The following is a 26,798-nucleotide window of genomic DNA, read 5'->3' as shown; positions in this document are numbered from 1 at the left end:
CTGTAAAGAGGACAGAAACGGTCTGTTTTGCTCCATAACACAATACTTCCTTGTAAAGCAGGTGCAGTTTTTATATCGACTAAATCACGATTCACTGAAGCAAATCATAGGACTCACATGGACTTTTTCTTTCTTTTTCTATGTTCTCTCAACTTCTTGAGAATAAAATACCCCACAAGAGGGACACTTTTCAAAATCATATTCCACCCCCACCACTCAGACATTGCCTTATATGTACCTTGCACCATGTATTTGTTAAGCAAAATTGTGGTGTATCCTGCTATATTTGCACAAGCCGTTAAGACATCAAGTCAATTCACCGCTGTCACTATTATCAAGTAATTCAGTTCAGCAAAACAGGATGCTGAAACAATCGACCTGCATCACTGACAAAACATGACCCTGCAATGTAGGAGACGTATTCACTTGCATATGTCTGACATGGGCTTGTCTGAATGAAACAAGTGTCTCACTACAAGACAGTCTGGCTTGTAAAATGCTTTAACTTTCATCAAGTAAAAGCCATAATAAAAATGTCCTTGTACATTGCATTGCAAGTCATTTTTCAAGTGACTGGACTGAAAGTGCGTTAGGTAATACAAATATATGACTGTATGTTAGTAATATTAAAAATGGAACAGTAACACAGTGGACCAGAATTGGAGAAGAAGTACTATGGATAGAAAGGGGAGTAAAATTGAGTCTTGCTATTTATCCATGGGCCTTCAATCAGCAACATATTACCCAAGCTATTTCTATCTGAGTGAACTCTGTCTTAGTAAAATGCTTGCAGTCCTCCACCCTCTTTTATGCAACATACAGAGAAGTGATTCATTAGCACTCTTGGGATTTTCGAATAGTGGAATGAAGTATAGAGATCTGGAAACATATTGAGATTTACAATCATTTTTAAGACTCACCGCAAACTGGCCCGATAGCTTCCTCTGCTGAATGACTGGACTTTCTCAAGATTTGGCTCACCTACATTATTTTCTGCTGTAAAATATAGTATATAGAGTTCTTCAGTTTGTGCTAAAATTGAATACAACCTAAGTCCACTGTGGTTCTGCAAAAAAGTGCAGTGTCTCCAAGTCGTAACTGGAATACTTTGTAGAAGGCAAGGAATGTAATACAACCTTGCTACTCAGCCTACACGTACCACAAGTTTTATATTTTTATTTGACATGATGAAGTTAACTGAATATTAACCCAAGGACCATCTCACTTAGGATGTAACTGCTAAAGACTGTTTCCCTATTTTAGCACTGTAATTGCTCTCTTCTTTTAAGATAATCATACCCAATCATAGAATCACAGAACAGTTTGGGTCAGAAGGAACCTTTAAAGGTCATCTAGTCCAATGCCCCTGCAATGAGCAGGGACATCTTCAACTAGATCAGGTTGCTCAGAGCCCCGTCCAACATGACCTTCAATGTTTCCAGGGATGGAGCATCAACCACCTCTCTGGGCAACCTGTTCCAGTGTTTTTTCACCCTCATTGTAAAAAATTTCTCCCTTATATCTAGTCTAAATCCACGCTCTTTTAGTTTAAAACCATTAACACCTGTCCTATGACAACGGGCCCTACTAGATAGTTTGTACCCTCTTTAAGTACTGAAAGGCCGTAATAAGGTCTCCCTGGAGCCTTCTCTTCTCCAGGCTGAACAAGCCCAGTTCTCTCAGCCTGTCTTCACAGGAGAAGGGCTCCATCCCACTGATCATTTTTGTGGCCCTCCTCTAGACCAGCTCCAACAGGTCCATGTCTTTGCTGTGCTGAGGACTCCAGAGCTGGACACAGTACTCTGGATGGGGTCTTACCAGAGTAGAGGGGGAGAATCACCTCCCTTGACCTGCTGTCCACGGTTCTTTTGATACAGCCCAGGATACGGTTGGCCTTCCAGGCTGTGAGCGCACATTGTCAGCTCATGTCCAGGTTTTCATCCACCAGTACCCCCAAGTCCTTCTCGCCAGGGCTGCTCTTAGTCCCCTCATTCCCTATCCTGTATTGATACTTGGGGTTGCCCTGACCCAGGTGCAGGACCCTGCACTTGGCCTTGTTGAACATCATGAGGTTCATACGGGCCCACTTCTTAAGCTTGTCCAGGTCCCTCTGGATGGCATCCCATCCCTCAGGCGTGTCAACTGCACAATGCAGCTTGGTGTCGTTCGATGCCACTGCCTATGTTATTGATGAAGATATTAAACAGTACTATTAAAAAGTATAAAACAGATATTAAACCAACAGACCCCTGAGGGACACCACTTGTCACTGACCTCTATCTGGACATTGAGCTGCTGACCACTACCCTCTGGATGTGACCAAGATATGGTGCTTCAGAAAAATACAACAGATCATTCTATTAGACCTCCATTTCCAGAAACTTTGATTCAAATCTGCCTCCAGTAAAATAAATAGGGTGGTTTCAGCATATTCTGTAATTTGCTTGCATTTCAAATGCAGCAGGACTGGACTGTCAGCACTAAATGGAGCTAAGAAATGACAGGGATTGCAGGTCATAATTAATTTTTCAGGGCAGATCTATATTAGGAAGGTCATTCAGTGCATAGGCAGTAAAAACACTTTGGCCAGGGCTATTAATGTGATACTTCTATGAATGCTAAAATTCAGCCATAAAGGTGGAAGGAAAAAGCAAAAAAAGAAGCAACTAGCCCTCATTTTAAAAAGAAATAATCTGTATTTTGTGGAATTTTACATCATTTTCTAAAAGAAAACAAAACACTTACTTTCCGTTGCTTCTCTATTAAGCACTGCATCTCCTGTGCTTTGCAAGGTCACCAACATGAAATAAACCCCTTTCCTCTTCAAGAGTTCCTCGTGAGTTCCTCTTTCCACAGCCCTTCCATGCTCAAATGCAACAATGCTATCGGCAGCTTTGATGGTTGACAGGCGGTGAGCTATCGAGATTGCTGTGCGGCCAAGGCGAGCCTGACAGGGGACAACAGCAGCTCCATTCGCAGAACAGCAAACAGAAATGCTTGGAGCCAGCACTATGCAATTTAAAGTTTCATCAAATCAATAGGACTCTTTCTAGTGGCTTCAGCTGACTTTGACTTGAACTCCATCCATAGCCCATAGAAGAACATCTGTTTCTGAGCAAAAGGAGCTATAGATTTCTGTTAATGTCTCAAAGTAAGAAAAAATTATTTTCTGTTAATAATACTAAAGTTCTACTTGTGCATATGAAAGAGCTATTAAGGAGAGCTTCTCAGTGCTTTGCTGCAACCCAGCAGCACCCTCTGCAGAGTACATTAAAAATAATTTCTGCCCTTTAAAGTGTAATTTATGCTATGCTATAGCAAACCTTATGAAGTGCTTCTTGGACAATAGCTTCGCTTTCATTATCAAGTGCTGACGTAGCCATATCCAGTAGCAGGATTTTTGGGTTCCGCACAAGAGCTCGAGCAATAGCTATCCTCTGTTTTTGACCTCCACTCATCTGGCTTCCACCCTCTCCAACATGAGTGTCAAATTGCTGTGTGAAGGAAAAAAATGAAAATGAAACAGATAACAAAAGAGTCTGTTAAGTTTCAGGTGAAAATATTGGTAAAATGTCTCTCAGACTTGTCCTGGGAGTAGACATAAAAAATTGTCTTTGAAAAAAACCCAAACATTGTTAGTGCATCAGACTCAAAGGAGAGCTGATGAAATAACTTCCTTCAGCAACATCATTTTGGCTGAACTGGGGTTCCAACCCCAAGACAAAAGTATGTACTGATAAAAAGGTGAAATGTTCTGGTTTGGCTCAAAACAACTATATCATCAAAAGCTGAAATGAAGACGAAACGCTTGCCCACTCTCCATCAGATGACTCACCAATAAACTTTCCACAGAGCTGGACTTGTCTGCTGATGGCCTATGACTCATGAACACTTGTCTCTGTGATTCATGGACATCATGCGCTGGTGGCATCGGGTTCAGATAGAGAATTAAATAAACATAAAGCCTAGCATCTCAAGACCCAGGATAATTATATTCACCTAGAGCCAAACCTTGTTTATTCCTCCATTTCCAGGAAATAAACAGGGGCCTTTACACAGTCATTCTGTGAATAGTTTCCTGGAAGCCTGGAAGTGCATAGATGGAGGATAAAAAGGGCATACTGACATTAGTTAATGGCACTTGAATCCTGTCAATCAGGTTCACTGTTGTAACATGTCCCTTTGAGAAGCTACTTGGCAAAATAACATTCTGGAAAAATAAACAGCACGGTATTATCAAATACGGGCCTAGTAAGGAGGATACCATAGGACCGATCAAAGCTGTGTCATCATAAGGGAAGGAACTGGGGAAGAGGGGACCTCCAGCTAACTTACAGGGCTCGTTCAAGGAGATGAGGTTGTGAGGATCAGTACAGACTGCTCAAAAACATGTGGTGGCTAGTGAGAGTCTGGGATCTAAATTGCTTTTGGCCTGAGCAGAAACAGATGTCCATAGCATGAAAAATACATATTTTAAAATCATGATATGATTATTAGCATGATATTGAATGTTGTGCATATGATTCCGGAGGAACTAATTCTTTTGTGTGCATTTTTTTATCTTGGTGACATACACGTAGTAAGACCTAATTAACTCTAGTCAAAGGATAGGTTGCTGCCTACTATGTATATTAATCTTCTGCCCTTCCACCTGAGCACAAATGGCTGCATGAGGGGAGGGACAAAAGGATTCCCTGTTTTTCCATCAAATTCTGCCAAATGTTTTACAAGGCACAGCGTACCTGTGGCAAGTCCATGATGAAATTGTAAGCATTGGCCTGTTTGGCTGCTTCGATTATGTCTTCCATGGTAGCCTCATCCCGACCATAGCGAATGTTCTCTGCAATCGTGGTGGCAAACAGCACTGGCTCTTGTTCAACAATACCAATCTGGGAGCGTAGCCACTGGATATTAAGGGAACGAATGTCGTGGCCATCCAGGGTAATCTACAGAAGCCAGTTAAAACATGGACAAAAAAGAAGGAAAAAAGTCAGGGACATTGTCCCCTCCAGTTCAGAGACAAAGACAGACACAAGGGAAATGAAGGTCCTGTGGTGCTGTGTTTCCATGACCAGTGTAAAAACCAACTTTCATATGTAAAAAATGCAATGCAGTGACAGTAGCATATGATAGTTCTTGGGCCTAGGAGTTGAGCTCTTTGATTTCATTTCCCAACACTTCTTTTTGCTTGGCCTCAGAAATAAAACCAGGTAGAAAGTAACCATCAAAATTACGATTATATGTTTACAATAAAATGGTTCTTTGTCTTTTATACATTCAAATACAGGTCACCATGTATGTGATTTGTGCCAACTAGGAACACGTAAATGGAATGAGACTGTTAATAGATGTAATTCATATTCTTAGCCAATCCATTACTAAATGGTAATTTCATATACTAAAGCAATATTATGGGATAATGATTAAATGTTCGATATTTTGTTTTCCAGAATGGAAAATGATTTCTCAGTCCTGAATTATTGTATCTATAGTTATAGTCTTCACTCTGATTTAGCGTGGAATTTTTATTTTTTCCTAACAGTTTTTCTCTTTCACATAATAATTTTTGATAAGACTGTTCAGCATTCCCCTGAAATGCACAAGAGGATATTTCACTCATTAAAAAAAAAAAAAAGAAAAAAGAAAAAGTTAGGAGACTTCCTTCCCACCTTGGACACCTTGGAGAAGAAACCATGTCATTCTTTCAAGTCCCTAAGGCTAGAGAAATACAGTCTAGATTGGTACACTCACCATGCCATCAGTGGGGTCATAGAAACGCTGGATGAGCTGTACTGTTGTACTTTTTCCAGCTCCACTAGCTCCAACAAAAGCTGTTGTCTCCCCTGCTTTAATAACCATATTAAGGTTATCCAAAATCTGGAGAGGGGAAAAAAAATGAAAGAGAATCCATCCATTCTAATTCTCTTGCAGTCATATAACCAAGTGGGTATATTCCGTATCTTAAAATGGAGATTCAAAGCAATTTTACAAAATTCAGAAAAATATTATGAAGAAAGAGGAAAAAGAAAGCCAAATATTTTTACATTTTTTGAAAAGTTTCTAAATGCAGAGCATTTGATCTTTGTTTGTTCCTGTTGTTCATCATTAAGAACTAGCCAAGTTAATACCATTGGAGAAACTGGCAATAAATCCCCTTTAAAGAACACTGCACATGTATTATGAATGCCTTTTAAAGCATAAATATTAAGAATGTAACAGTGAAATTATGTAGAAAAATCTGATACTTCATATGCTTCTCTCTCTAGAAGCAATAACAGACATTTGCTTGTACAATAATTTGCTTTTCCAAGGAGAATTTGTTAATTCAAACACAGTAGTAGAGAAATAATGGGGTATACAGCCAATGCTCCTGTACCTTTTCCTAGAATTTTAATGGGTCACATGGTGTATCCCCAGCGTAATGGAAGAGTTTTATAAAATCTCCTCGCACCATTCAGCTTATTACTTTGTGTCCTATCCAGGCACATGTTGATACCAAGTACATAATTGATTGAAAGACAAGCTGTGTGCAGGTGAATTTGTCTGAAAGTACTACGAGTTTATGTTCAGCAGCAAGGAATATGTATGACAAGGAATATGTCAGAATGGTAAAATAAGCAGAATGGTAAGTAGAAAAACCCTTTAGTAGAAGAATTATTTAGTCTATTTTTAAACAGAGGGTCTGGCTTCTGGAAAACAAACCACTGAAAATCTAGAAACTGCTGGCAGAACCAGGATATTTTGATTGTTTACAGTAATTGTGTTCACTGGATGAATGATGAATAATTACCTTTACGTCTGGTCTGGAGGGATAATGGAATGTTACATTATGAAATTCAATTTCACCTCGTACTTTATCCAGCTTGTAGCCATCTTCTGACATGCAGTCAATGGCGGGTTCCTAGGATAGAATTTATTGTGTTATTTACTTGCTGTTAAACAGTCAACACTGCTGCAGTAGACAAATATTGCGAATACCACACAAACCCATGGCACTTCTCTTTGAACATCACTTAGCTGCAGTGAGCCAGCCGCAGGCTCTGACCCAGGGCTAGCAGGCAAGGGACATGAGATTGAAGGCCACAGTGATGGGGAAGTTGTCACCGGTGGGTAGTACAGGCAAGATGAATGCGCCTTCTTCCCATTTTAGGCTTACTGCAATTACCACAGTCAACCTCTCAGCTAGTTTTTCCTGGAACAGAATAGCTGGCTGAGTGAGGCATTTTGACCCAGCTCCTCAGGAATAAAATGGCACTACTTTGCTCACATAAACATTCTCCTACAGCACTGAACAACCAATTAATTGCTGCAAATCAGCACGCTTCACCACTTTGGATTTCAAACATCCATCCTTGCACACCCAGTCAGGATTCAGGCTATAAATCAGATTTGAAGTTTTCCCATGAAGTGCTTTGGGTCTCACATCCATTTGGCCAGGCCATGGGTATTGTGGACTGATAGACATGAGCAGAGAACTAAGATAAATTTGAAGAAACCCAAAGAAATCAAATTTTCTAAGGATAGATTTTTGAAGCATGGAATACAGAGCATGAGCTAAAACTATAGCAACACCAATATTTGATAATTGAAACATGCATGATTTTTTATGTAGCCTAACAGATTGAAGAGAATTTTAATACAAGAAATGTGTATGTTCTAAGATGTGAAGAACAGCAAAAAGATTGATTCCTCTTTAGGAATATATCATGTTTAAATTTAGATACTAAACTATGAAGAAAAGTTTTACTGATCCTGCAAATGCAAAGCTCAGCATGGCTATAAGTTTAGTGCCAGAAAAAAATCTGTATCGGTGCAGAGCTGTGTTTTTACTGTCTAATCACAAATCTACAAATGCAGCAAGCAGATGGATCTAATTTTGTCACTCCTTCTCTAGACAGATGAAATCTCACTTTAGTTTGTTTTTTTTACCCTAAGGTTATCTGACTCAGCCTTATCTTGAATTTTGTGATTAATGTTTACTGTTGCAAGTCTTCTGTGCTTTTTAAATTTTTCCCTAAAACCCACTTCCCTTATTCATCTGGTTTTCAGTTTATCTTAGAGCTTTAGCTTATGAATTGCATTTATAAGGCATATGCGTTATCATTATTGTAGAACACTGAAGGGTTACTAAGAAGTCCATTGGCATTATCACAACCCCTCTAGCCTTCTTTATATACCCTTATATAATCTGTAAAAGACAAGCAGCATTTTAATGTGTTTACACAGTTTTTAGCACAATAAAGCTTGTCAATGACTAGAGATACTATGTACTGCTAAGAAGTCAGCGGTATTTTGCCAACCGCTAAAATTTATACAGATACAGAAAGCAATTCTCATCAATTAATGCCAGTGGCTCTCAGACTTGCTCATATAACCTTATTTCAAACATCCATCTGTCTAGATGATTTTGTGATTAACATTTATGACTGCTGTATGACCAGTGCCTGTGCTCATTTGGTCTCATTTTAACTTGGAGTAGTTCTGGGACGGGTGACAGGGGCCACCTTTGCCACTGATGTCAATGGAGCCACATCTTTTGATGCCATCTGGAGACTGGGAGCTAGAAGCTTACTGCAAGTTTGGCTGCAAGGTGACTGTTACTGCCTGCCTATACACTTCCCGTGGGCCAGCACTGATCAGCAATTATACATAAGGAGAAATGGGAGTAAGAAACAGGAGCAGCTGAGGTAAAACTTCGTTATTCAGAAACAGGCCACTTATGAAATCTGTTCAACACCCTCTCTGAGCCCGTGTGCGTACCACTAGACCTTTCTATTGCACAGTCAATTTTTCTTTAATTGCACTCGTTTTTCCTCATTTGAGGAAAACTACTAGCGGTAGTAGATAGAACTACTACTGATTGAGGCTTATTTAATTATTTTTCCACTACAAAGTGAGACAGCTTAGAAATTCATTACTTACTTTATCTATTGTCTCAAAAATGTTTGCTGCAGCCCCACGGCCAGTGGCAAAGGCTTCTAGACAGGGAGATGCCTGGCCAAGATTTAAAGCTCCTACCAAAACACCAAAGAAAACCTGAAGAAGTGGAAAAAGAAATTAACAAAATATGACATCACATTTTATTACAGTTTAGAGCTTATACAGGCAAATCAAACTACAGTGGCTTAGTGACTTCTTGTGCATCAGCTGAGCTGCAGTGATTCACTATATAAGCATAATTAGCCCACAAGAAAGCAAACAAATGCATCTTAGAAAGAATTTTCACAGTTTTTCACAACTTTGCTTCCAGGCTGATGTAAATCAACTTATCTCATATTTGCCCTGACCTAAAACCGTGTGCACCCAGATATTTACTGAGGTAAATTTACTGAGGTGCCACTGAAATACCACACACGTGCAAATGCATTAGTTGTCTGGTTTTACAACCAGGAGTGACCTGTGTTGTAATGTCAGTGCTAACATACCAGGGTGTACCTGTTGGAATGAGCATTTTTTGCCTAGAATTTACTCCACTCTATTCCTCCTTAGTTTTTCAGTTACAGAGATGGTTTGGCAGAGCAGATTACAAAGGTTTAGATGTCTTTGGTGTAGGCTTTTGGTCCATTTTTTGCTTTGTTATGGCTGATAGTTTGAACATTCACCCTGAGCATTAGGAGGACTGGTATGTAATCCTTTGTTGTAGTTTGGCGATACCTGAGAATTCTGCTAAGAAGCAACAAAGGACTCAGCTAGCCTTTTGAATGCAACACAAACAATAGTCAGGATAAATGGGCGAGGTGTATAAGGAAACACTACTGTTGAGAAAGAAATAAAAGCACACAGCACTCAGTTTTCCCTTGCACCACAGGGATGTTTACTGAGAATAATCCCATGGCTAAAGTGGAAGAATCTGCTGTGCACATACTGTGCACTGCAAACATCTACACTGAGGTATAGATCATGCCATTAGGTTCATACTCTGCTACAGATACATTTTCTTGTGTGAATGAGTCCCAAAGCAATTAGGTTATATGCATGTCAGAATCCACCATGAACATGAGGGAGCAGGTTCTGTACATTTGATGGAAGAAAGGAAGGTAATGCTTAGTGTATCTTGATGCAGCATGGCTGCTGCACAACAGTTTTTCAGAGACCAGGAAAAGCATATTTAAATGTTTTGTATCTACAAATCTTCCCCCTCCCCGACCCCCTGCCAGACCGGGAGTCTATGGTAGGAGACATGTCGTACAAGAAAGTTGACTGGAAACTGAGAGGAGGGAAGCATAAGGGAGAGTCTCTCCATTGACAGCTATGATTTTTCAGCTACAGGGTGGATCCCCACTGTTTGCCATTTGTCATTTGGAAGCCCTGAACTATAGTTACCATGTGCAAGGCAAGGAAATTGCTCGCTTTGTTTTTCACAGCACTACCTTGTATCAGCTACTGGTGTCAAGAGCAGTTGTAAATGATTTCCTGTGAGGGACATCCTCCTTGAACAGAATGACTCAATTTTACAATGTTCTCAGAGTAATTTACCAAGCTCCATTTAACAGGAAGTTTTGCACCTCATGCTGCTGGTGGTTGGGAGCTCTCGTGGTGAGTAACAGCCAGAGGGAGGCCAGAAGTAAATGTCTCATCAGAACACCCAGGACTTACCAAGTTTCAGGAAAAATTTACTCTGTGTCTGGAGTGGAGTCTGCCATTTGGGCAGTCCTGGCTTAAAGCAAATAACCAAAATCTCTGTAGGTGTTCTTTTTATTGCATTTATGTCATCAGTGTCTAAAGCGTCTGCTGAGCAGAAGTGGATGCATGACTGCCATGTGGGTTAGTAAGGTTTTTATATGCAATGCAGGAGCCACAGCAACATGTGTTTTTATCAGCATATATATTTACAGGTTCTTTGTCGTCTATAGAGCTAGGTGGGCAATTAGCAACAGAAAATGATGATTCAAAGGAACAGAAACTGTTCACGAGAGAGAGGGTAGATTTGATGATACTTTCTTTGGTGAGGTTACTCTTTACCACAATGAGGTTTTTCATCACCAAGTAAGCTCTTCAGAGACGTCAATATCCCAGAAGCCACATGCTGTCCCACAAAATGGGAAAGCTAGTTTCAGGTCTCTGCCAATTCTGTAGCAGGCTCTCAAATGACAGCATTATTCTGATCTCAGTAGGCAGCATTTCAAATATTTAAAATAAACATGGATTATTTTTTTAGTCTTATCCAATAGTGTCATATCGTTTCATATGTATACTGAGTAATGATCTTTAAAAGACACATATAGTGTTTATTATCACTGAGCCACCAGGTATCAGAACACTACAAGTATGTATTCCAGAATTAACGTTTTAAGAAACAGCCCACAAAAGCTTCATCAAGCTAAAATGCGTACCTGCAGAAGAGTGCCGGGTGAATACTCTTCTTCTTCAAGGACAAGTTTAGAGCCATACCAAAAGGCTAATGCATAACACAGGAAAATTATAAGCCACATGTAACCAGTGAATAATCCCATTATCATTCCTTTTCGAATTCCCCAGTGCTGAGCAAACACCAGATTCTTATCGTATCTGTAGAAAGAGTGAAAAATAAAAGGGGGTGAAATGAATTTCACAGAAAATGCAAAATGAGCAAAGACCAACAAATTGAGGCATCTTCAATGACTGGCTGTCCTACAGTTAAGAGAGGGTCCACATAAGGTGGATACCTCTCACTCTGAAGTGAGAGATCACTGCTTAAACCAGCGGTGCTCCCAGATCATGAAGTCCTTCTAGGTTCTAGTGCAATAAGCACAAGAAAAGCCACACTCACTGCAGACACCTCACCGTGGGGTTTGGGGTTTTAGCAGTGTGACACAGGATTTGAGAATCTGGCCAATGCTTCAGAGCATGTCCTACAGCCATGTTATGTTTTTAAATGAATTTAAAAGAAATTTGCAGATTAACATCATCAAATCATTATGTCTTGCTGGAATTAGTTCTCTTACTTGAAAGTACCCAAAGTTTTCAGATGTGGTGCAAAAGTGATACATCAGAAAACGTTTAGGGGAAAATTTGACAGTATGTTCTTACAAGTGGGAATTACTTGAAGATAGTATTGCTGATGTTTTATTTCACTGGTTGACTGAATTATGAAACTGGTTTTTCATATGTCATGTTATTTGGAACCTGAATTTCTGTAACATACATGCACGTAATTCTCAAAGCTAACAGAAGGTCATTGTTGTAGAATTTACATACTAATTGCCATGACTCTGAAATGCATTATAGTGTTTCATTGCTACAGGAAAAAATAAATCAGAGACCTTACACTTTGTTCAAACAAACCTTTCAACTTCTTTCTTCTCCCCACCAAATGCAGCCACTGTTCTGATGGATGAGAGCACTTCATCAGCCACAGCCCCAGCTTTTGCATAAGCCTTTAATTCTCGGCCTGTTAGTTTTGCCACAGCCTACAAAAACATTAGAAGTGCTGGTTACACCTGAACTGTAGGTGCAGACAAGTAAGCAGGGCTAGCTGCCACACTGTGCTGTCTGCTCTGCGTGAGGTCACCTCTTCCACTCCCAGCAGACTTTTATTAGACACACTGAACACCCAAAGACTTCTGTCTTCTGGTGTTAGGCCATTTACATCTGTGGCATGTGTTTTGCAGAACAGTTATCCCCTTGGCCAACAGCTCTGCTCCAGGTAGCTAGAAAGAGCAGCTGACAGCGTCTGCTTTCCCTCCATCCCTCTCTCTCTGCTGCTAACTGGGCGTAAGCAGCCTGCAGACTGAGGGTTTGCGCATGGTGTGAGGAAGGGGGAGCTTAAGCAGCAAAAGCAGGCCTTTAGCAGCTGTGTCAGAGCCCAGCTTCAGGAAGAAGAAGTAATGGTACTGATGGGGGAGGACAGAAACAGATGTGGCCACCACTGTGCTTTCTTTGTTTCTTAGGCTGACAGCAAACAGGTCCCTACACAGCAGCCCAGAGCACGCTGGATGCCAAAAGCTCACTTCGGCTCAAAAAAATGTTCAAATTAATGGAAGAAAATGTAGTCATGTACAATTCTACACAAAGCTACCACATTGGCTTGGGATTTACATATTACTAGAAACTGTAGTGTGCTTATTTTCTTTCTTTCTTCCAATACCCTGCCCCAGGCGTCTATCAGCCACTTTTGGAGACAGGAAAACATACTAGATTGAGCTTGGGTCTGTTTTCTTTACGGTAAAAAACAAAGACTTGGGCTGGAAAGGCTTCTAAGGAGGAAACACTTGACAGTGGATAAGTGAAAGACAGGGACAGAGAAATAAGAATGGAAAGCGGGGAAATTACAACCATAAAGGGGAATGAGCTCAGAAAGAAATTGCAAATGAAGGAAAGAGGCACTTGGGGGTTTATTTAATTTCCTGCCAGGATTCTACTCTCACAGTTCATACTGAGTCATTATCCATGTCATCTACTTGCAGCCAGCACAAGATGCCAAAGGAGGGCAGGAAGACAAGAAATTAGTCAGAGTTACATTAGAGGTTTGATAGCAAAATGATAGCAAATCGTTCCTGGTGTGGAAGAACTGAGATAGCCAAAGGGCTGAACACAACCAAAGAACAGAGTGTGACAGACTGCAGAGGAGGAGCAGGAACTGCCCAGCCCTGCTGGGTGTGGGAGAGGAGGTAAGAGGGCAGATGATCCTGCAGTTTCCTTCTTTGCTGGCCTTCCTCTGCACAGTGACGAGGAGTTTGTAGGGAGCGGATGGAGAAGCAGAACAGGAACAACTGGGAGAGGATGCAGCAGCTGCCAGGAGCAGGGACAGCTTGAGGTAAGTGTGAGCAGTTGTTTTCAATGATTTTACAACTCTGAAACTTGATGATCTCTAAAAGCCCCTGATCTCCATAGAAAAATCAAGCCCCGTGTCTAGTAACCATCTAAACCAGGTGTGTAGTAATAGAGAGAAGGTGTAGGCTAGGTTCTGATCTCAGCAACCGTAACATCCATCCACAGGACCAAACAGAAGGTATGCTTACGCTCCTGTCTTAGAAGCAGGACATATTATTCTGGGAATCAGAATAAGCAAAGCAGGACCAAAGTCCAGCTCCCTATCCCTCCACGCCCAGTGCTGCTGTGACCATAATCTGCCTCTCTTGATTTCGAAGGAGTGTAATAGCCTTCTCTTCCACCAGACCTCCTATCTCTATGGCATGGCCTTCCTCATCATACCTCAACACGAACCTCTCACAATTCACTTACCAAGCCATAGACAGCCGCTCCAACCCCAAGCAGAGGGCTGACTGCAATGATAACCAAGGTCAATTTCCAGCCACTGACAAAGCCCAGCAGGAATCCACATACAAAGGTGGTTAAGCGCTGGATAAAGATTGCTACTTGGTCAGCAATAGCTTCATTAATTTTGTTAACATCACTGAGGGAAAAAAAAAAACAAACAACAAAACACAACAAAACACAACAGAAGATTGGTGAGCATATCTTTCGTTTGTGTTGAAGGTCTTGGCCATGTTTTGGTTAGTTGCTTTCCCTTGGAGAGGGCCCTTCCTCACCCCTATTCTTTCCACCATCACACCTTCCAAAGATCCTGGGCTACAGTGAGAAAACCTGGTGCCTTTGCAATGGCAGAAGGCTTTTATGCATTAATACTGCAGGGAAGATATTGTCTTTTCTCAGGAAGAGTCGTCCTGCCAGCAGACTCATTCACTAGCTGGTTCTCACTACTGTGCCCCAGCTTATTCCCAGGAGGGGGCAGAGACGTCCCAGCTGGATGCAGCTATCTGATAATGGAAAAACGGCATAGCTGATATGGCATCCTTCCCATCATGGGGCACGGAGAATGTACTATACCGTCTTGCTGAGGGGGCGGGAAAAGGGAAGAGGTCTGTAACTCTGAATTCTGCCTTCCACCACCTCCCAGTTTCTCTCTCCACCATATCAGGTAGTATGCTCTCTAAATGGGAGGGAGAGTGGGAAAACTGAGGAAGGCTACTCTGTCACTGGAGGCAGTGGGAAAACATGACAGCTCTATCATGTGCCGGACAGTGGTGCAGCGGTTAACATCATTCGACCCCTAGGCAGCTGCAGAGTTCATTTATTCTCTCTTATGCATTGCCAGTAGAGAAAAAATATCTTAAAGCAAAACAGTCAATATACTTCTTCCACTTTTGGCTAGTACTACATCACCCCTGAGATCAGAAGAACTGGGAACTCCTGGAACAAATAGGAGCAAGTGGTGCTGAGGTTTAAAGTCCGAAGTTATTAGGTCATTGATATATCAAGTGAAATTACGGCCCTCTATTGAAAAATTTAGGAATGTTGAGTTGAACAACATGTTTATATTTCTTACGGAGGATGTTTTTTGCAGTCAGAAATCTTTTTGTATGAACAGGACAATGTTGTTCAAAAACCCAGGGAACTAAGTGTTACTTGTTAGACAGATACATACTTGGTTCCTATTTTTTTGCCAGAGAAATTCTTCACAACAACTTACACAAGGCATTTTTTTCTTCATAAAAAGAACACCACAGAAAGTCATAGATACCACTGGGTGGTGAGTAAAGGCAAAGGAAATCCCCTTCAACTACAGAAAAATCATCTGCAGATGTGACTACTATTATACAGGCACGACTGAGAACAGGGAGCCACCTAGAGTCAGCATATTCACCTCGCAGCTGCATTCAGCCTGTAAAGAGGAACCACTAAGAAAAGGAGCAAGCCTTAAACTCCGTCAGGGCTAAATGCTTACCCAGGATAAGAAGGTTTCTCCGTCTACTTGGGTCCCTCTCTAAAGGTAGGTGCTTGTACCTTCTTTAGCAGAAGATTAAGCAAGGCTCACTCTTCTCTCTTAAAAGCCAACAAAAGCAAAATGTGCCCCTAATACAATTTTCCTTTCTGAGAAGTGAGAGAGGGTTCAAACCCACATCTCCAGCCTCAGGGGAGTGTGCAGCGGGAGCCGCATTATAGATTACTCCGAAAGGACTGGGCACAGGAGGAGAAGGGAAGGATAGGACAAGGTGCCAAAAAAACCCCACCCCACTCCAAAACCCAACAAAACCCTCCCCACGTTTAGCCCCCACAAATAATTGTTGCTTAACAGTTATGGCACTCAGTTTGAAGATGGGCGGGGGGGGGACAACCAGCCGTGTCCCTGCCCTCAGGAGCATAGCTGTATTTTCTATTGGAAGGTGTTCGTCAAATGCCTAGTTATTGGTACTCTCTTGTGTTTGGAAAAAAAGTGCAAAACGTTCTCTGTAGCATATGTTTTTTCTTGATTACTTACTCAGAAATTCGGGTGTTCAGTTCTCCTACAGATGTACAGTCAAACCAGCCTATATCCATTCGCATTACTTTCCTGAAATAAGCTTTCCTCATTTTCTGTATCTGACGAGCTGCAGCCATAACCCAAAGGCAGATCTGGGAAGAGCATAATGTGGCTTATAAATTGTAGTAAAAAGTCTTTCTACTCCCAAGAAATGGCAAAAAGCAATTTGGCTAAAATGGGAAAAAGCAATTTGGCTATTGATAAAATTACTATTCATGTAAAATACATTCTAGCTACACGGACATGATAGTTGTTTTATGTCTTTGGTCTCAAAAAAATCCAACAATTTTATAAAGCCTCTGGATGAAACATTTGTCTCAGTTCTGATAGGCTGAGAGGAGATGCAAGTTAAATTCCTCGTGCTGTTACATGAATGTCATACAGACAAAAATTTTTCCATCTACAGCTGTAAGTAATATAGGGATGGCAGCCATCCTACCTCAGGGACAATTTTCAGGAAGGAGAATGACAAGTGATTTTTGCAATTATAAAAGCCTTCAAAAGCAGTGGACCCTTTAGCAGATTATGCAGGAATCATCCACACTCGCGGCTCATCTTGGTCATGAGGATTGAACCATTACTACAGAATATGTAGGGTATGATTCTTCTCCAACACTAGTTTTACACTAATAGTGGTCTGTAATATCTGTATAATAGAAACACAGGGCTCGATGCAGTTGAGATGCCTACTGGGAATATGCATGCTCTTCAGCTATTATTTTGGGAGGGCATGTGGATTTCACAGTAACCACACTTAAACAAGTATTTCTTGTGGCGTGAAAGAAGCAGCATGCATTCATCTCACTGGGTAGTGTATCCTTGTACAAAGGCATGCATGCACAAATCCAAGGAGCTCTCAGATTGCCAGAGCTAACCTATTTCAGCCGATAGAATGAGAACTGAAAGCACCTGCTCTGCTCAAATGGACAGCTGACTAAGCAGTTAAAGGGAACATAATTATTATAAACTTAATTATTTAGTGATTTAAACTTTGAAATCAAAATAGGGAACAAAATACTGACTTGGAGGTATCCTAACACAAGTACAGCACAACCAATTCCTCCATAGTAACCTGCAAACCTGGTCATTTCTTGTTCAATGTCCAGCAGCCTGAGGGAAAAAAAACCCAAAAGTTAGCAATACTTTTTTAAGTTTCTCACAGATTTCTAATCTGGTGTTTCTTCAAGTCAGAGTCACGTCAGCTGGCAAGTCAGCTTGTTTTGCTAACAACAGAGGCGTTGTTTCCCAATACTAAGGCTCTTGCCAGCCACGGCAGGTTTGCTCGCTCTGCCGGTTGCACAGGGGTAGGGTGCTGGCAGATAACCAGGAAACGCTCTGCTGTCCTGGAGCAGCCCTGCAGCCTCTGCGAAACCCCACCAGACTGAAACAGCACAGCTGAGAGGGTGTTTCCAGGAAGAGCTGCCTAACAAGTGTTCATTAGATGTTGAATGCACTTGCTGTGTGCTATTACACCAACTAATAACGCTCAATTTTAAACAATGTTTTACAGAGAAATAAGGGCTGCTAAAGTCAATTCAAGTATTACTTTGTACCATAAACTTGCTAATCTGACACGATCATTTCTTTTAGCTCAAGTAGGAGTATTAAATTACTTCTAATATTAGTGAAGGGCATTGAGTTGCTCCTATTGCTTTTAGATTACTTTGAAATAGGCATTTCAGGTTATTATCGGTTATGCTTTTAGACAACATTTTTAAAACATTCTGCAGACAGCAAATTTTATTCTGTTTACCCCGAATTTGGTACGCTGAAATTTTAAGCCAAAAGGGAACACTATGCACCTGGCCTGATGTCTTGCAAAAAGCAATCACGGAAACAACTCAAGTGCCTGACACAGATATCCAGTACCATTTTTAATGCTCTAATGAATCCTGCCTGGTGCATAGTTGCTGCTTCAGAGGAACAGAGGTCTGTAGCAATTCCTGTATTCTATCTGCCAGCCCCATCTTGGAGGGCTGGTTTGGACAGCCTGGAGCAAATAATTTGGCCCGTCACCTACATCTAGGAATGCAAATCACTTCCCACATGCTCTGAGTTTCAGAGACCTTTAGATAAGTAACTTCTAATTCTAATTAAATGTCATTCAGAGATGAGAAAACTCTTAGAATAATGCACTGAAAAAGGAGCCTTAGGAAAGGTTACAGGTTCAAATTTGGCTTTGACAGATATCTGTATCTGAATGAATCCTCTAGACTCCATTTATTATAGTTAATGGAAAGAAACAGGCACTCTGATATGGCATTTCATCTGACCTGCCTTAGACATCTCCCAGAAGATGAGATAAATTGCACCCTGGAAGTGCTCATTTCTCTTCAATGACTGAAGTTTAGCTAACTTGCTAGAAGTCAGCAGGCACCTCTAGGTATGTAAGTCCTAACCAGAATGACCAGAAGTCATTATTACCTACGGTGTCACCCGAGAAAACAGATTAGTGAACTCAGATGTGTAGCAGATACATCTGTTATCAGAACAATCATCATCAAAGAATATCCTTGCTGACATCTATAGCTGAAAGACCAAGACCCAAGCTGACCTCTCCCTCCAGCTCAGAAACAGGACTCTGAACAAGAACCATGCCCTTTTTCTGCCTTATGGACAGAAAATGCCAGATTTAAAGGCTGAAGTGGACTTTCACTAGCAATACATTCTCTGACAAGTCATAATAACAAAGGAAAAGAAACAAATAAATCTACTACTTACCCACATCTTATTGTGGCATTCTTTTCATTCTGATGAATAGTACCATTAATCCACACTATGGTGTTATTTTCACATTTCTTGTTTGGGTCTTTAAGTTCTTGCGTTTCAATGTCATATTCAATAAATGTGTCTGCCATTGCACCAAACACAAGCAACACAGCTGGCTGGGCTGCTCCATGAACAATAGCACAGACACTACCAACAGCCATCATTAAAATTTCCATAGATGAAGAAAATCGAAACTAAAGAGACAGGAAAAAAATATGGTCTCTGCTGAGAGGCAGTCTTCATGTTGGTTGCATGCTGACAAATCATTAATCAGGTGGATCAGATACAAAATCATTCTCTTTAAATTTCAGAATTATCTCCAATACAGAAATAAGACAAATCTCTCTCTCCAATCTAATCTAATTGCACCTGTGATTACAGCCTCATAAGTTATTAGGAGCTCCCTTTTAGTTGACAGTAGAATCTGACCATGTGAATGAATATATTATCATATAACATTAATAGCTCAATATCGTTCCACATTATCATTATTCCAGAAACTAGCTAAAAGATTACTAATAGTAATTATAATTCATATATATAGTCTGCTTTGCAGATTTCCTGTGGGGACAGAGGGAGAGGGAAGGGAAGAAAAAGCCTTAGGGCATTATGTAGGGCCTCTGAATAGAGTTAGACAATTTCTCAAAAGTCTGGGGTACCATGGTAGAAAGCCAGCTAAATGTCTCAGAGCAAGTTCTCGTAATTAATATTCTAAAATGTGTTAGCTGAGCCATGCAATTGTGCATTGGCTCTTAATATGGGAGAAACGTATAGAAATATGACATAGCATGCAGTAAAAAAAGGATCGAGGTAAGTCCTATTACCTTACACTTGCCATGGGCCAAGGGCACGCACACATGCAGCTGGTGACTGAGCTAAGATACAGCGACTTAAGTTACCTTTGTCATGATTGTGTGAAGTCTGATTCTCAGGTTAAAGTCTTGTGTAAATATATAAATCAAACTGTCCGTATAGCGTTATCAATACCAAATGCTATGTATTTTAAAAATAGGAGTGTAAAGAGGAATCATAACCTGCTGAAGAGCCTGCCCAGGTTCTGTAGGCACTATAATGTGTCTAAGAGAAGAAAGGGTGGGAATTTGGAGCACACATGGAAAAGGGACATTAGGGCAGAGACAAGATAAAGGGAAAAATAAGTCAGTTAACACAAAAGATAATTAAATAAATGGTCTTTCTACAAAAAACATCAGAAGAAAACTGTAGTAAACCTTGCTGATAGGAAGTCTAGGAATTCCCTTGATTAAAAAAAAACCAAACCAAAAACCCAGAAAATGCACAGATGTGTGATATCTAATCTCTCAGCACAGCTGATACAAACATACCGTGTTTACCAACTGCACTTTAGGAGTTAAACATCTGTGCAAAACATACTGCAGAATTCAAAACCCTTCTGCGTGACAGGCATAGCCTCTGTGTGGACAGACTGTTCTCTCCACCCAACTAAGAGTTGAGATACTTAGCCAGGTAGAATAGAAGCCACATGGATGTAATTGCACCAGCCCAGTAATAGAGTCAGGACCATATTAGTTTGGACATCTCACAGGCTTATTGCCTAGACTACATGAAAAACAGACATAATAAAACCTCTTAGCTGCATGCTGCTGGGTTGGACATGTCTCTACTACATTAATTTTAAAATTTCGATGCACCCTATGGGATTCTAAGACCCACCAAAACCTAGACATACTATACAGTATTGTACATTCCTAAGTTTCTGTAGTTACCAAATCTTCTAATACCCATGGAGCAATTCCAAGGAAGCTAAATTACCTGCCAAATATCACACAGCAAATTTTTGGCAGAAATAAGAATGAACCAAGGTCACCTAGATTCCTGCTGTGCATCTTAACTCTTTTCCCCATATCTACCTGTAGGTTCAATATAAAGGGTTTAATAGACAATGATGACACAAATATCAATAATCAATACCAAGCTGACAAGATGACAAATGCTTCTATTAAATTCCCATTGACTTTAATGACAGGATTTCATGCCAAATGGTTTAATCCTTAAAAGTTTGGCTTAGTCACAGCTATTCCCCAAAACAACCATATAGATTATTGTCACTTATTCTGCAGCACAATACACATAAAATATTTATAGCCATTGCTTTCATTACCAGCTGAAAGAAGCCAATACGAATAGCGTTTTCTTTCTTCTCTGATGACCTTCAAGAACAGAAAACATAAAATTATAAACTTGCATTTTAGCACATCTTTTGTTCTGTATGCAAAAACAGTACACAGAATTGAACTTAACTCACTTTTCATTTTTCTTCTCTATAAAAGGTTCTTCATATGTAGAGAAATTCCTAGCAAAAAAGATAAGATTTTACATTAATCTTTTTATTCTCTTGGTTACTTCGCTGAAATTACATTTTGTTTGAGACATTTTGCCCAGAATTTTAAGAGACCAGCTGTTTCCCTCAGATTTCTTTGGAACTAGTGATTTGATCATTCTTTCAAATTTTAGACAGGGACTAGAACAGAAGTTAGGTTACAATGATCTGAATCTTTATGCTTTGTTTCATAAGCAGTTTCTAAAAACACTATTGCCATAATGTGGATTGTAGGTTCTTGGAGGTCAGATACAGAAATTTTTGGCTAGTTTTTTCTTTTAGACAGAGAAAGGTCCTGTTCCCATTCCGTCTTATATTGCCTGTATGTTCATATGTCCATACTGGCAGCATAATCTCTCACCCTACCATACAGGTTTTTATTCAGTGCTCAGATTATGTGTTGCTATTCTGTACGATCAGTTAAAATATAAAGGACTAGTTACACCATTATGGATGGGATCCATACTATAACAAGTAATCATAGTAATTATCAGCTGTATACATCCAGTGATGAATGAGCAGGGATTTGAATTTGGGTTATTTTGTTTTTAATGAAACAAATAAATTCAAGCTTTATTTGTCATGAACAGTTTTCAGAAACCAGATCCTAGAAAGCCTGAAGGAAGTTTTACATGTACAGTAGGTAGGACCATATGTGTGTTACATGTGAAAGTCAAACAGAACTTGGGTTTCAAAATATGTGCGAAGACCATGGTAGACCTTGAATATTGGGCTCCTGCTCTCTGAGATGGGCAACCTGACAAAGACAAAAATTAAGAGATGATCTTGCTTTCTCATTCTAGGAGTAGTTCTCAGACTGCGTACACTGTGTCAGAAAGAGCTGGCCCAAATTACAGTCCCCATTAGGATGTCCAGTTTGCTACAGAGTTGTCACAAGATTTAGGAAGAGGGGGCCTCTTAACCCCATTCAAATCTGAGATAATAGCTGAAGGTCAAGGTCTTTAAGTCATTTTAGCTTTTAACTATCTAGAATTCTATGTTTAAATCTCAATATCTGAGTTCAAATGATGCAAACTAATTCATTTTATTTTAGCCTCTAACGGTTAAGCTTTAAGAGAAATTAATCAAGATTGATTAAAATTCCAGAAAAACTCATTTCTCAAACTAAAAGCACTGAAGAAAGACAAATTTGAGTATCAAAAACATTTTCAGAAGAAAGACCATATTTTGCTGACATTACTCTGTGTTTTTAAGGATTTCTAGGACTGTTTTGGTCTACCTGTGTCAGTTGTATCAAATAAGGCAGTTCCACTCCTAGAGAACAGCTTTTCATTAAATACCATATATTCAATAAATGCGTCAATTTGATCCAATGACATTAACTTCTTTGAATATTCCTAGAAATACTGATTGTTCTGTTTGTGTACATGACTTACTCTGATTTCTTGAAGCTGTTACCTGTTAGGAAAAATAAACGCACAGTCTAGTTAATGATTATTGTTAAAGTACATAATCCTCTGTAGACATGTGAAACATAAACCCTAGAACCCCACCTGGTCATTCCTGAGTTGTAAAGCATCTTATTCCCTCTCATTCATCTAGCCAGGGACATGAACTGACAATGGGTCCAAAAATTCCTTGGTAAATTTATATCAATTTATGCCTGCTTTCTCTTGAAGAAGTAGTCTCAGGTTTTTAATCCCCCAGATGACAAAATGGTTTCCACTAAATACATTATTCAGGACTATTGCCAAAAGTCAATTTGTGTTCATTGCAGAATATTTGCTAGTATTTAATTAGTTCTATTGGACACTGTGTCATCAAGGAATACTACTCTACTTGCAGTCCATTCATGTTCCCTGAAAGGAGGAGCAGTAGTTCGTCACTCTTGCCTTCCAACAACTTACAGACTGCAAATCCTGGGGAAGAGGGGCAGCTGTGCCCCTGGATGATAAGATGAACTGAAGTCTATTCTTGGGATACTCCCTAAGGAACGGAATTATACTGCAAGATGTAACCATGCTGTACGGTCCCCAGAACAGGTCTGGATTTCACTCCCTTTCAAGAGATGTTGACATACCTAAAGCACAGCTTGTGTTTGCAGGGGCCTTAAAGAAGAAGAGTCATCATAAGGGCTGATGTAGAAAACATTTGTTGTACATCACTTGAGATGACAACGAATAAAGAGCTAGTTTTATGTATACAGGACAGTTTGGATAATCTAAGGGCACTGGGCATACGCACCTTGCTCATTTACAATGCACTGAGCATCCCAGCATCAGTTACAGAACCACATGCTTTTCAAGCACTGCCTGCCTTTCTTCACATCTAGTGACACAACGCTGAGCATGCACAGGCCTATCTCACACAGCAAACACAGAGGAACTTTGCATCACAATTCACAGAAGGTGCAAAGAGGTCACTGCAACCACAAATTTTGCTTCCACCATTTTCCTACCCAATGGAAGGAGGCTTTTCCATTCTCTCCATGGTTTTGCATTTCTCAAGGCAACAATGTTAGATAAAAGCTGTCTGAGTTTGAGACTAAGGGAACAGCTGATTACATCTCCTTTTGGGGGTTAGTAAGAGAACTTTATTTGGCTTTAGCTAACAATGACTCTGCTGGTTTTATTTTGCTCTCTTTGTTACTCAGGGATGGTAAAAAGAAAAGATTCTTTCAATAAGGACATGTGTCTATCCCAGGAAGGTTTTAATTTGTAAAATTATTATTACAAAGAATCATTTGGGGTTAGAAAAGAGCTGGTTGTGAAGGAAAAGGAAACATCTCTGCAGTTTTTTGAAGTTTGACAGCTGGTAACAGCTGTAATCATTTGAAATCACTCCTAGAAGATTCTCCAGGGCTTATTGGAAAAGATAAGGTTTAGAGAAAGCTTCCTCTGCAGGCTCATAATGCCAAGTGTTTTGCAAAACATGAAGGAACTGGCTACTGGGAGGAAAATGGGAGGAACAAGAGAGTCTGGTGAAATAGCTTTCTGAGTCATATCAATTTAGAGAGCAAAATAAGCATTCTCCAAAGGTGAAGAAATCCTAATCTATGAACTTGAAGAGGGAAACAAGAGTATATCAATGCTATTCAAGAGTGCGAGGAGCTGCGGGCCAGCTCTTGCAGGCCAGCAGGTTTTAAGCAGGAGGAGAATTTTGAATGACATTGTCTGTGCTTAATTTTAAATAAAGAAACAGACAAGTAACAGATCACACTGCTAAATTGAAAAAGTAGATAAAGAGAACAGAACATGATTTTTATTGAAAAGAAAAGAGGGCAGGGAAGACGAAAGAATTTATTAACTCTAAAGAAAAAGTTATAGTAACCTTTGAATGCTTAAAAATTTTTGAAAGAGGAATTAAGACATTTAAGAAATTTTCCAATTTGAAAAAAGCACAGAATCAAGAAAAAGCTGAAGAACATTGCCAAGAATTTGAGTTTTTAGTAAACACAGTAAAAGTTAAGCTTGAGGAAATCAAGTGATGAAAAATTGTACTCAAAAGGCTCCCAGCTAAAGCTGGCTCTTAACTATACCTACAGATGTGGTGTCCAAGGGTTGATCCAGTGAGGGCTAATTCTTACTAATATGTAGTTGGTTATTGAAACAAACCTCACTGGAGATTACAGAGCATGAGATCAATCAGCAGAATGCCGGTGCCAGTATGGTTTTAAAGCAATGGTGTTTGCTTTGGGAAAGGTGCTCTAGCAGTTCAACAAACTGCTCACTACATTAAGCAGAAAACACAGTGCATTTCCAAGGAAACTGAGAAACCAGAGGCAAACTCACTTGGATAGACAAAAAAAAAAAAAAACCAACTGTGAAAATAGGAAGAGCTTTGTTCCCAATAGAAAGTCTTTTGCCAAAATCCTCTAACAAGTAAAAGTGACAAGTGCATAAAGGCAAACTAAGAGACAAAAAACAGCCCCTCAAACCAGCTAGATAAATCTGGGCAATCTGGGAGAAGTTCTAAGTAAATGTCTGGAAGAGACGAACAGTCTTCTCTCCCAGAAATAGAAGGACATACCCTTTTACCTATTCACTCCCTTTTCTCGTCATTCCTCCCCCCTCTCCACCAGTATTAGAGCCCACAATGCCGCATGCATTGAAACTGCCTTCAGCTAGCAGCCTAAGTGAGAAGTTTTAAAAACAGAACAGAACACAGCAGGGGAGGGGAGGGGGGAAATCTGTATTGCTTCAGCAGGCAGATGGCTGCTCACTCCAGCAGGATGCAGAGCAGTGTGCTGCGGCAGCAATACACTGGGGAGAGAGCGGACTTTCAGAATACATTCACATTGGTTTCTTTCATAGTCGTGGAGCTGAGGTTGCTGCTGCTGTGTTGCAGACTTTAAAATCAGCTGCAGAATCTAGCATGCCGGCTTTGATTTTAAGAACACATTCAAGTTATTTGACGAATAATTTCCTACGCTATCTTCTTACCAGCTGTAACAATGGATTTGGGGTTCGTAACAAAAACAGACCTTTGAATCTGTTGAATAGGAGATTATCTAGTCTGGGAGAATAATCCCAGCAAAGTGACAGAGATTTGATGAGGATGGTTAAAACCAAAGGAATTATCTGGCTAACACAGAGAGACAGAAGGTGGGAACATAACAATTTCTGCACATGAAGCTTTGTTCAGTTTCTAATGTCAGACCAAAAAAAGCACACACGCTGTCTTCTAATGGAACAGCTGCTTTTATGTTTTCAGGTGTCCGTCAATCTCTGCAAAGACAACCACAATCAAGGCTTAGTCCAAGCTCAGACTGAATACTCCAAATGTGTTCAAACTCTACGGTTATGCCACCAGTCGTAGGAGACATCCTGTTACAGATAAAGATTGGAAGGAAATCCCAAACCCAAACACAAGGAATGATACTAGATTTGAAAGACAGATGTAGCATCAATCAGCAACGATGAAGCAACTACTAAAAATAACAACAGACGTCACAGATCAAGTCATAGCTGGGGCACTCTGCTGCCATATGGCAGGGAGAGAGGCTCGAAGAGGGCTCTTTTATTAAAAATCAGTCTTGAAAAATTTGACGATTGGCTGAGATTTCATGACATACATGGTTCTGTGAAGAATTTTGCTGCGTGCCACAAGTTTTAACAAAAGGTAGAAGTATGGTTCCCATGGAACAAAAGAGGCTGAGTCTGGACTGCCTTAAGCCTGAGCTGTTTAGGTTTAGGCAGGAGAAAAAAATTCACTGTGACAGTCTAGTATGGTTTGTTTTGATTTCTTTTTGTTGGTGAAAAATAGTTCCAGAGAGAGGGACTGTCTTTCAATATGAGTCTCCAGTTTTCTGGAGGTAATCTGTCATAAAGTATTTCAAGTGAAGTAAAGCTGCATAGTCTTTATCACTACCCAGCGTGATTGTTCTAACAATACATCTGATGAATTAAAAGGAAAAGAAAAAAAAAAGAGAACCCATGATAAAAAAGCATCCTTCCTTCTCAAGCT

General features: G+C 40.2%; 2 protein-coding genes across 7 annotated transcripts in view; one reads left to right on the top strand and one right to left on the bottom strand.

Moving 5' to 3' along the window:
• ABCB11 (ATP binding cassette subfamily B member 11) overlaps nucleotides 1-26,798 on the bottom strand; it is a 49,894-nt gene that overhangs the window by 18,080 nt on the left and 5,016 nt on the right. The window contains exons 3-18 of the mRNA XM_074593519.1: nucleotides 22,769-22,790; nucleotides 21,297-21,344; nucleotides 21,153-21,201; nucleotides 18,965-19,206; nucleotides 17,266-17,353; nucleotides 16,202-16,335; nucleotides 14,164-14,335; nucleotides 12,265-12,389; nucleotides 11,334-11,508; nucleotides 8,923-9,036; nucleotides 6,791-6,901; nucleotides 5,752-5,877; nucleotides 4,743-4,946; nucleotides 3,324-3,494; nucleotides 2,746-2,947; nucleotides 921-996 (exon numbers count right to left, since the gene is read on the bottom strand). Coding sequence (XP_074449620.1) covers nucleotides 921-996; nucleotides 2,746-2,947; nucleotides 3,324-3,494; nucleotides 4,743-4,946; nucleotides 5,752-5,877; nucleotides 6,791-6,901; nucleotides 8,923-9,036; nucleotides 11,334-11,508; nucleotides 12,265-12,389; nucleotides 14,164-14,335; nucleotides 16,202-16,335; nucleotides 17,266-17,353; nucleotides 18,965-19,206; nucleotides 21,153-21,201; nucleotides 21,297-21,344; nucleotides 22,769-22,790 — 2,059 coding nt within the window. The remainder of the gene's footprint in view (nucleotides 1-920; nucleotides 997-2,745; nucleotides 2,948-3,323; nucleotides 3,495-4,742; nucleotides 4,947-5,751; nucleotides 5,878-6,790; nucleotides 6,902-8,922; nucleotides 9,037-11,333; nucleotides 11,509-12,264; nucleotides 12,390-14,163; nucleotides 14,336-16,201; nucleotides 16,336-17,265; nucleotides 17,354-18,964; nucleotides 19,207-21,152; nucleotides 21,202-21,296; nucleotides 21,345-22,768; nucleotides 22,791-26,798) is intronic.
• LOC141746924 (dehydrogenase/reductase SDR family member 9-like) overlaps nucleotides 13,437-26,798 on the top strand; it is a 30,138-nt gene continuing 16,776 nt past the window's right edge. Inside the window, exons 1-2 of one of the 6 annotated variants that reach the window (XM_074596284.1) lie at nucleotides 13,578-13,735; nucleotides 15,544-15,712. The gene's annotated coding sequence lies outside the window, so the exon portion shown is untranslated. Of the gene's footprint in view, nucleotides 13,736-15,230; nucleotides 15,713-26,798 lie in introns of those variants that run through there. The other 5 variants (XM_074596285.1, XM_074596287.1, XM_074596288.1 and 2 more) reach the window with 5 other exon arrangements.

The sequence above is a fragment of the Larus michahellis genome, chromosome 7 (genome assembly GCF_964199755.1).
Source record: "Larus michahellis chromosome 7, bLarMic1.1, whole genome shotgun sequence".
NCBI classification, from domain to species: Eukaryota; Metazoa; Chordata; class Aves; order Charadriiformes; family Laridae; genus Larus; species Larus michahellis.
This window is presented reverse-complemented; position numbering and strand designations above follow the sequence as displayed.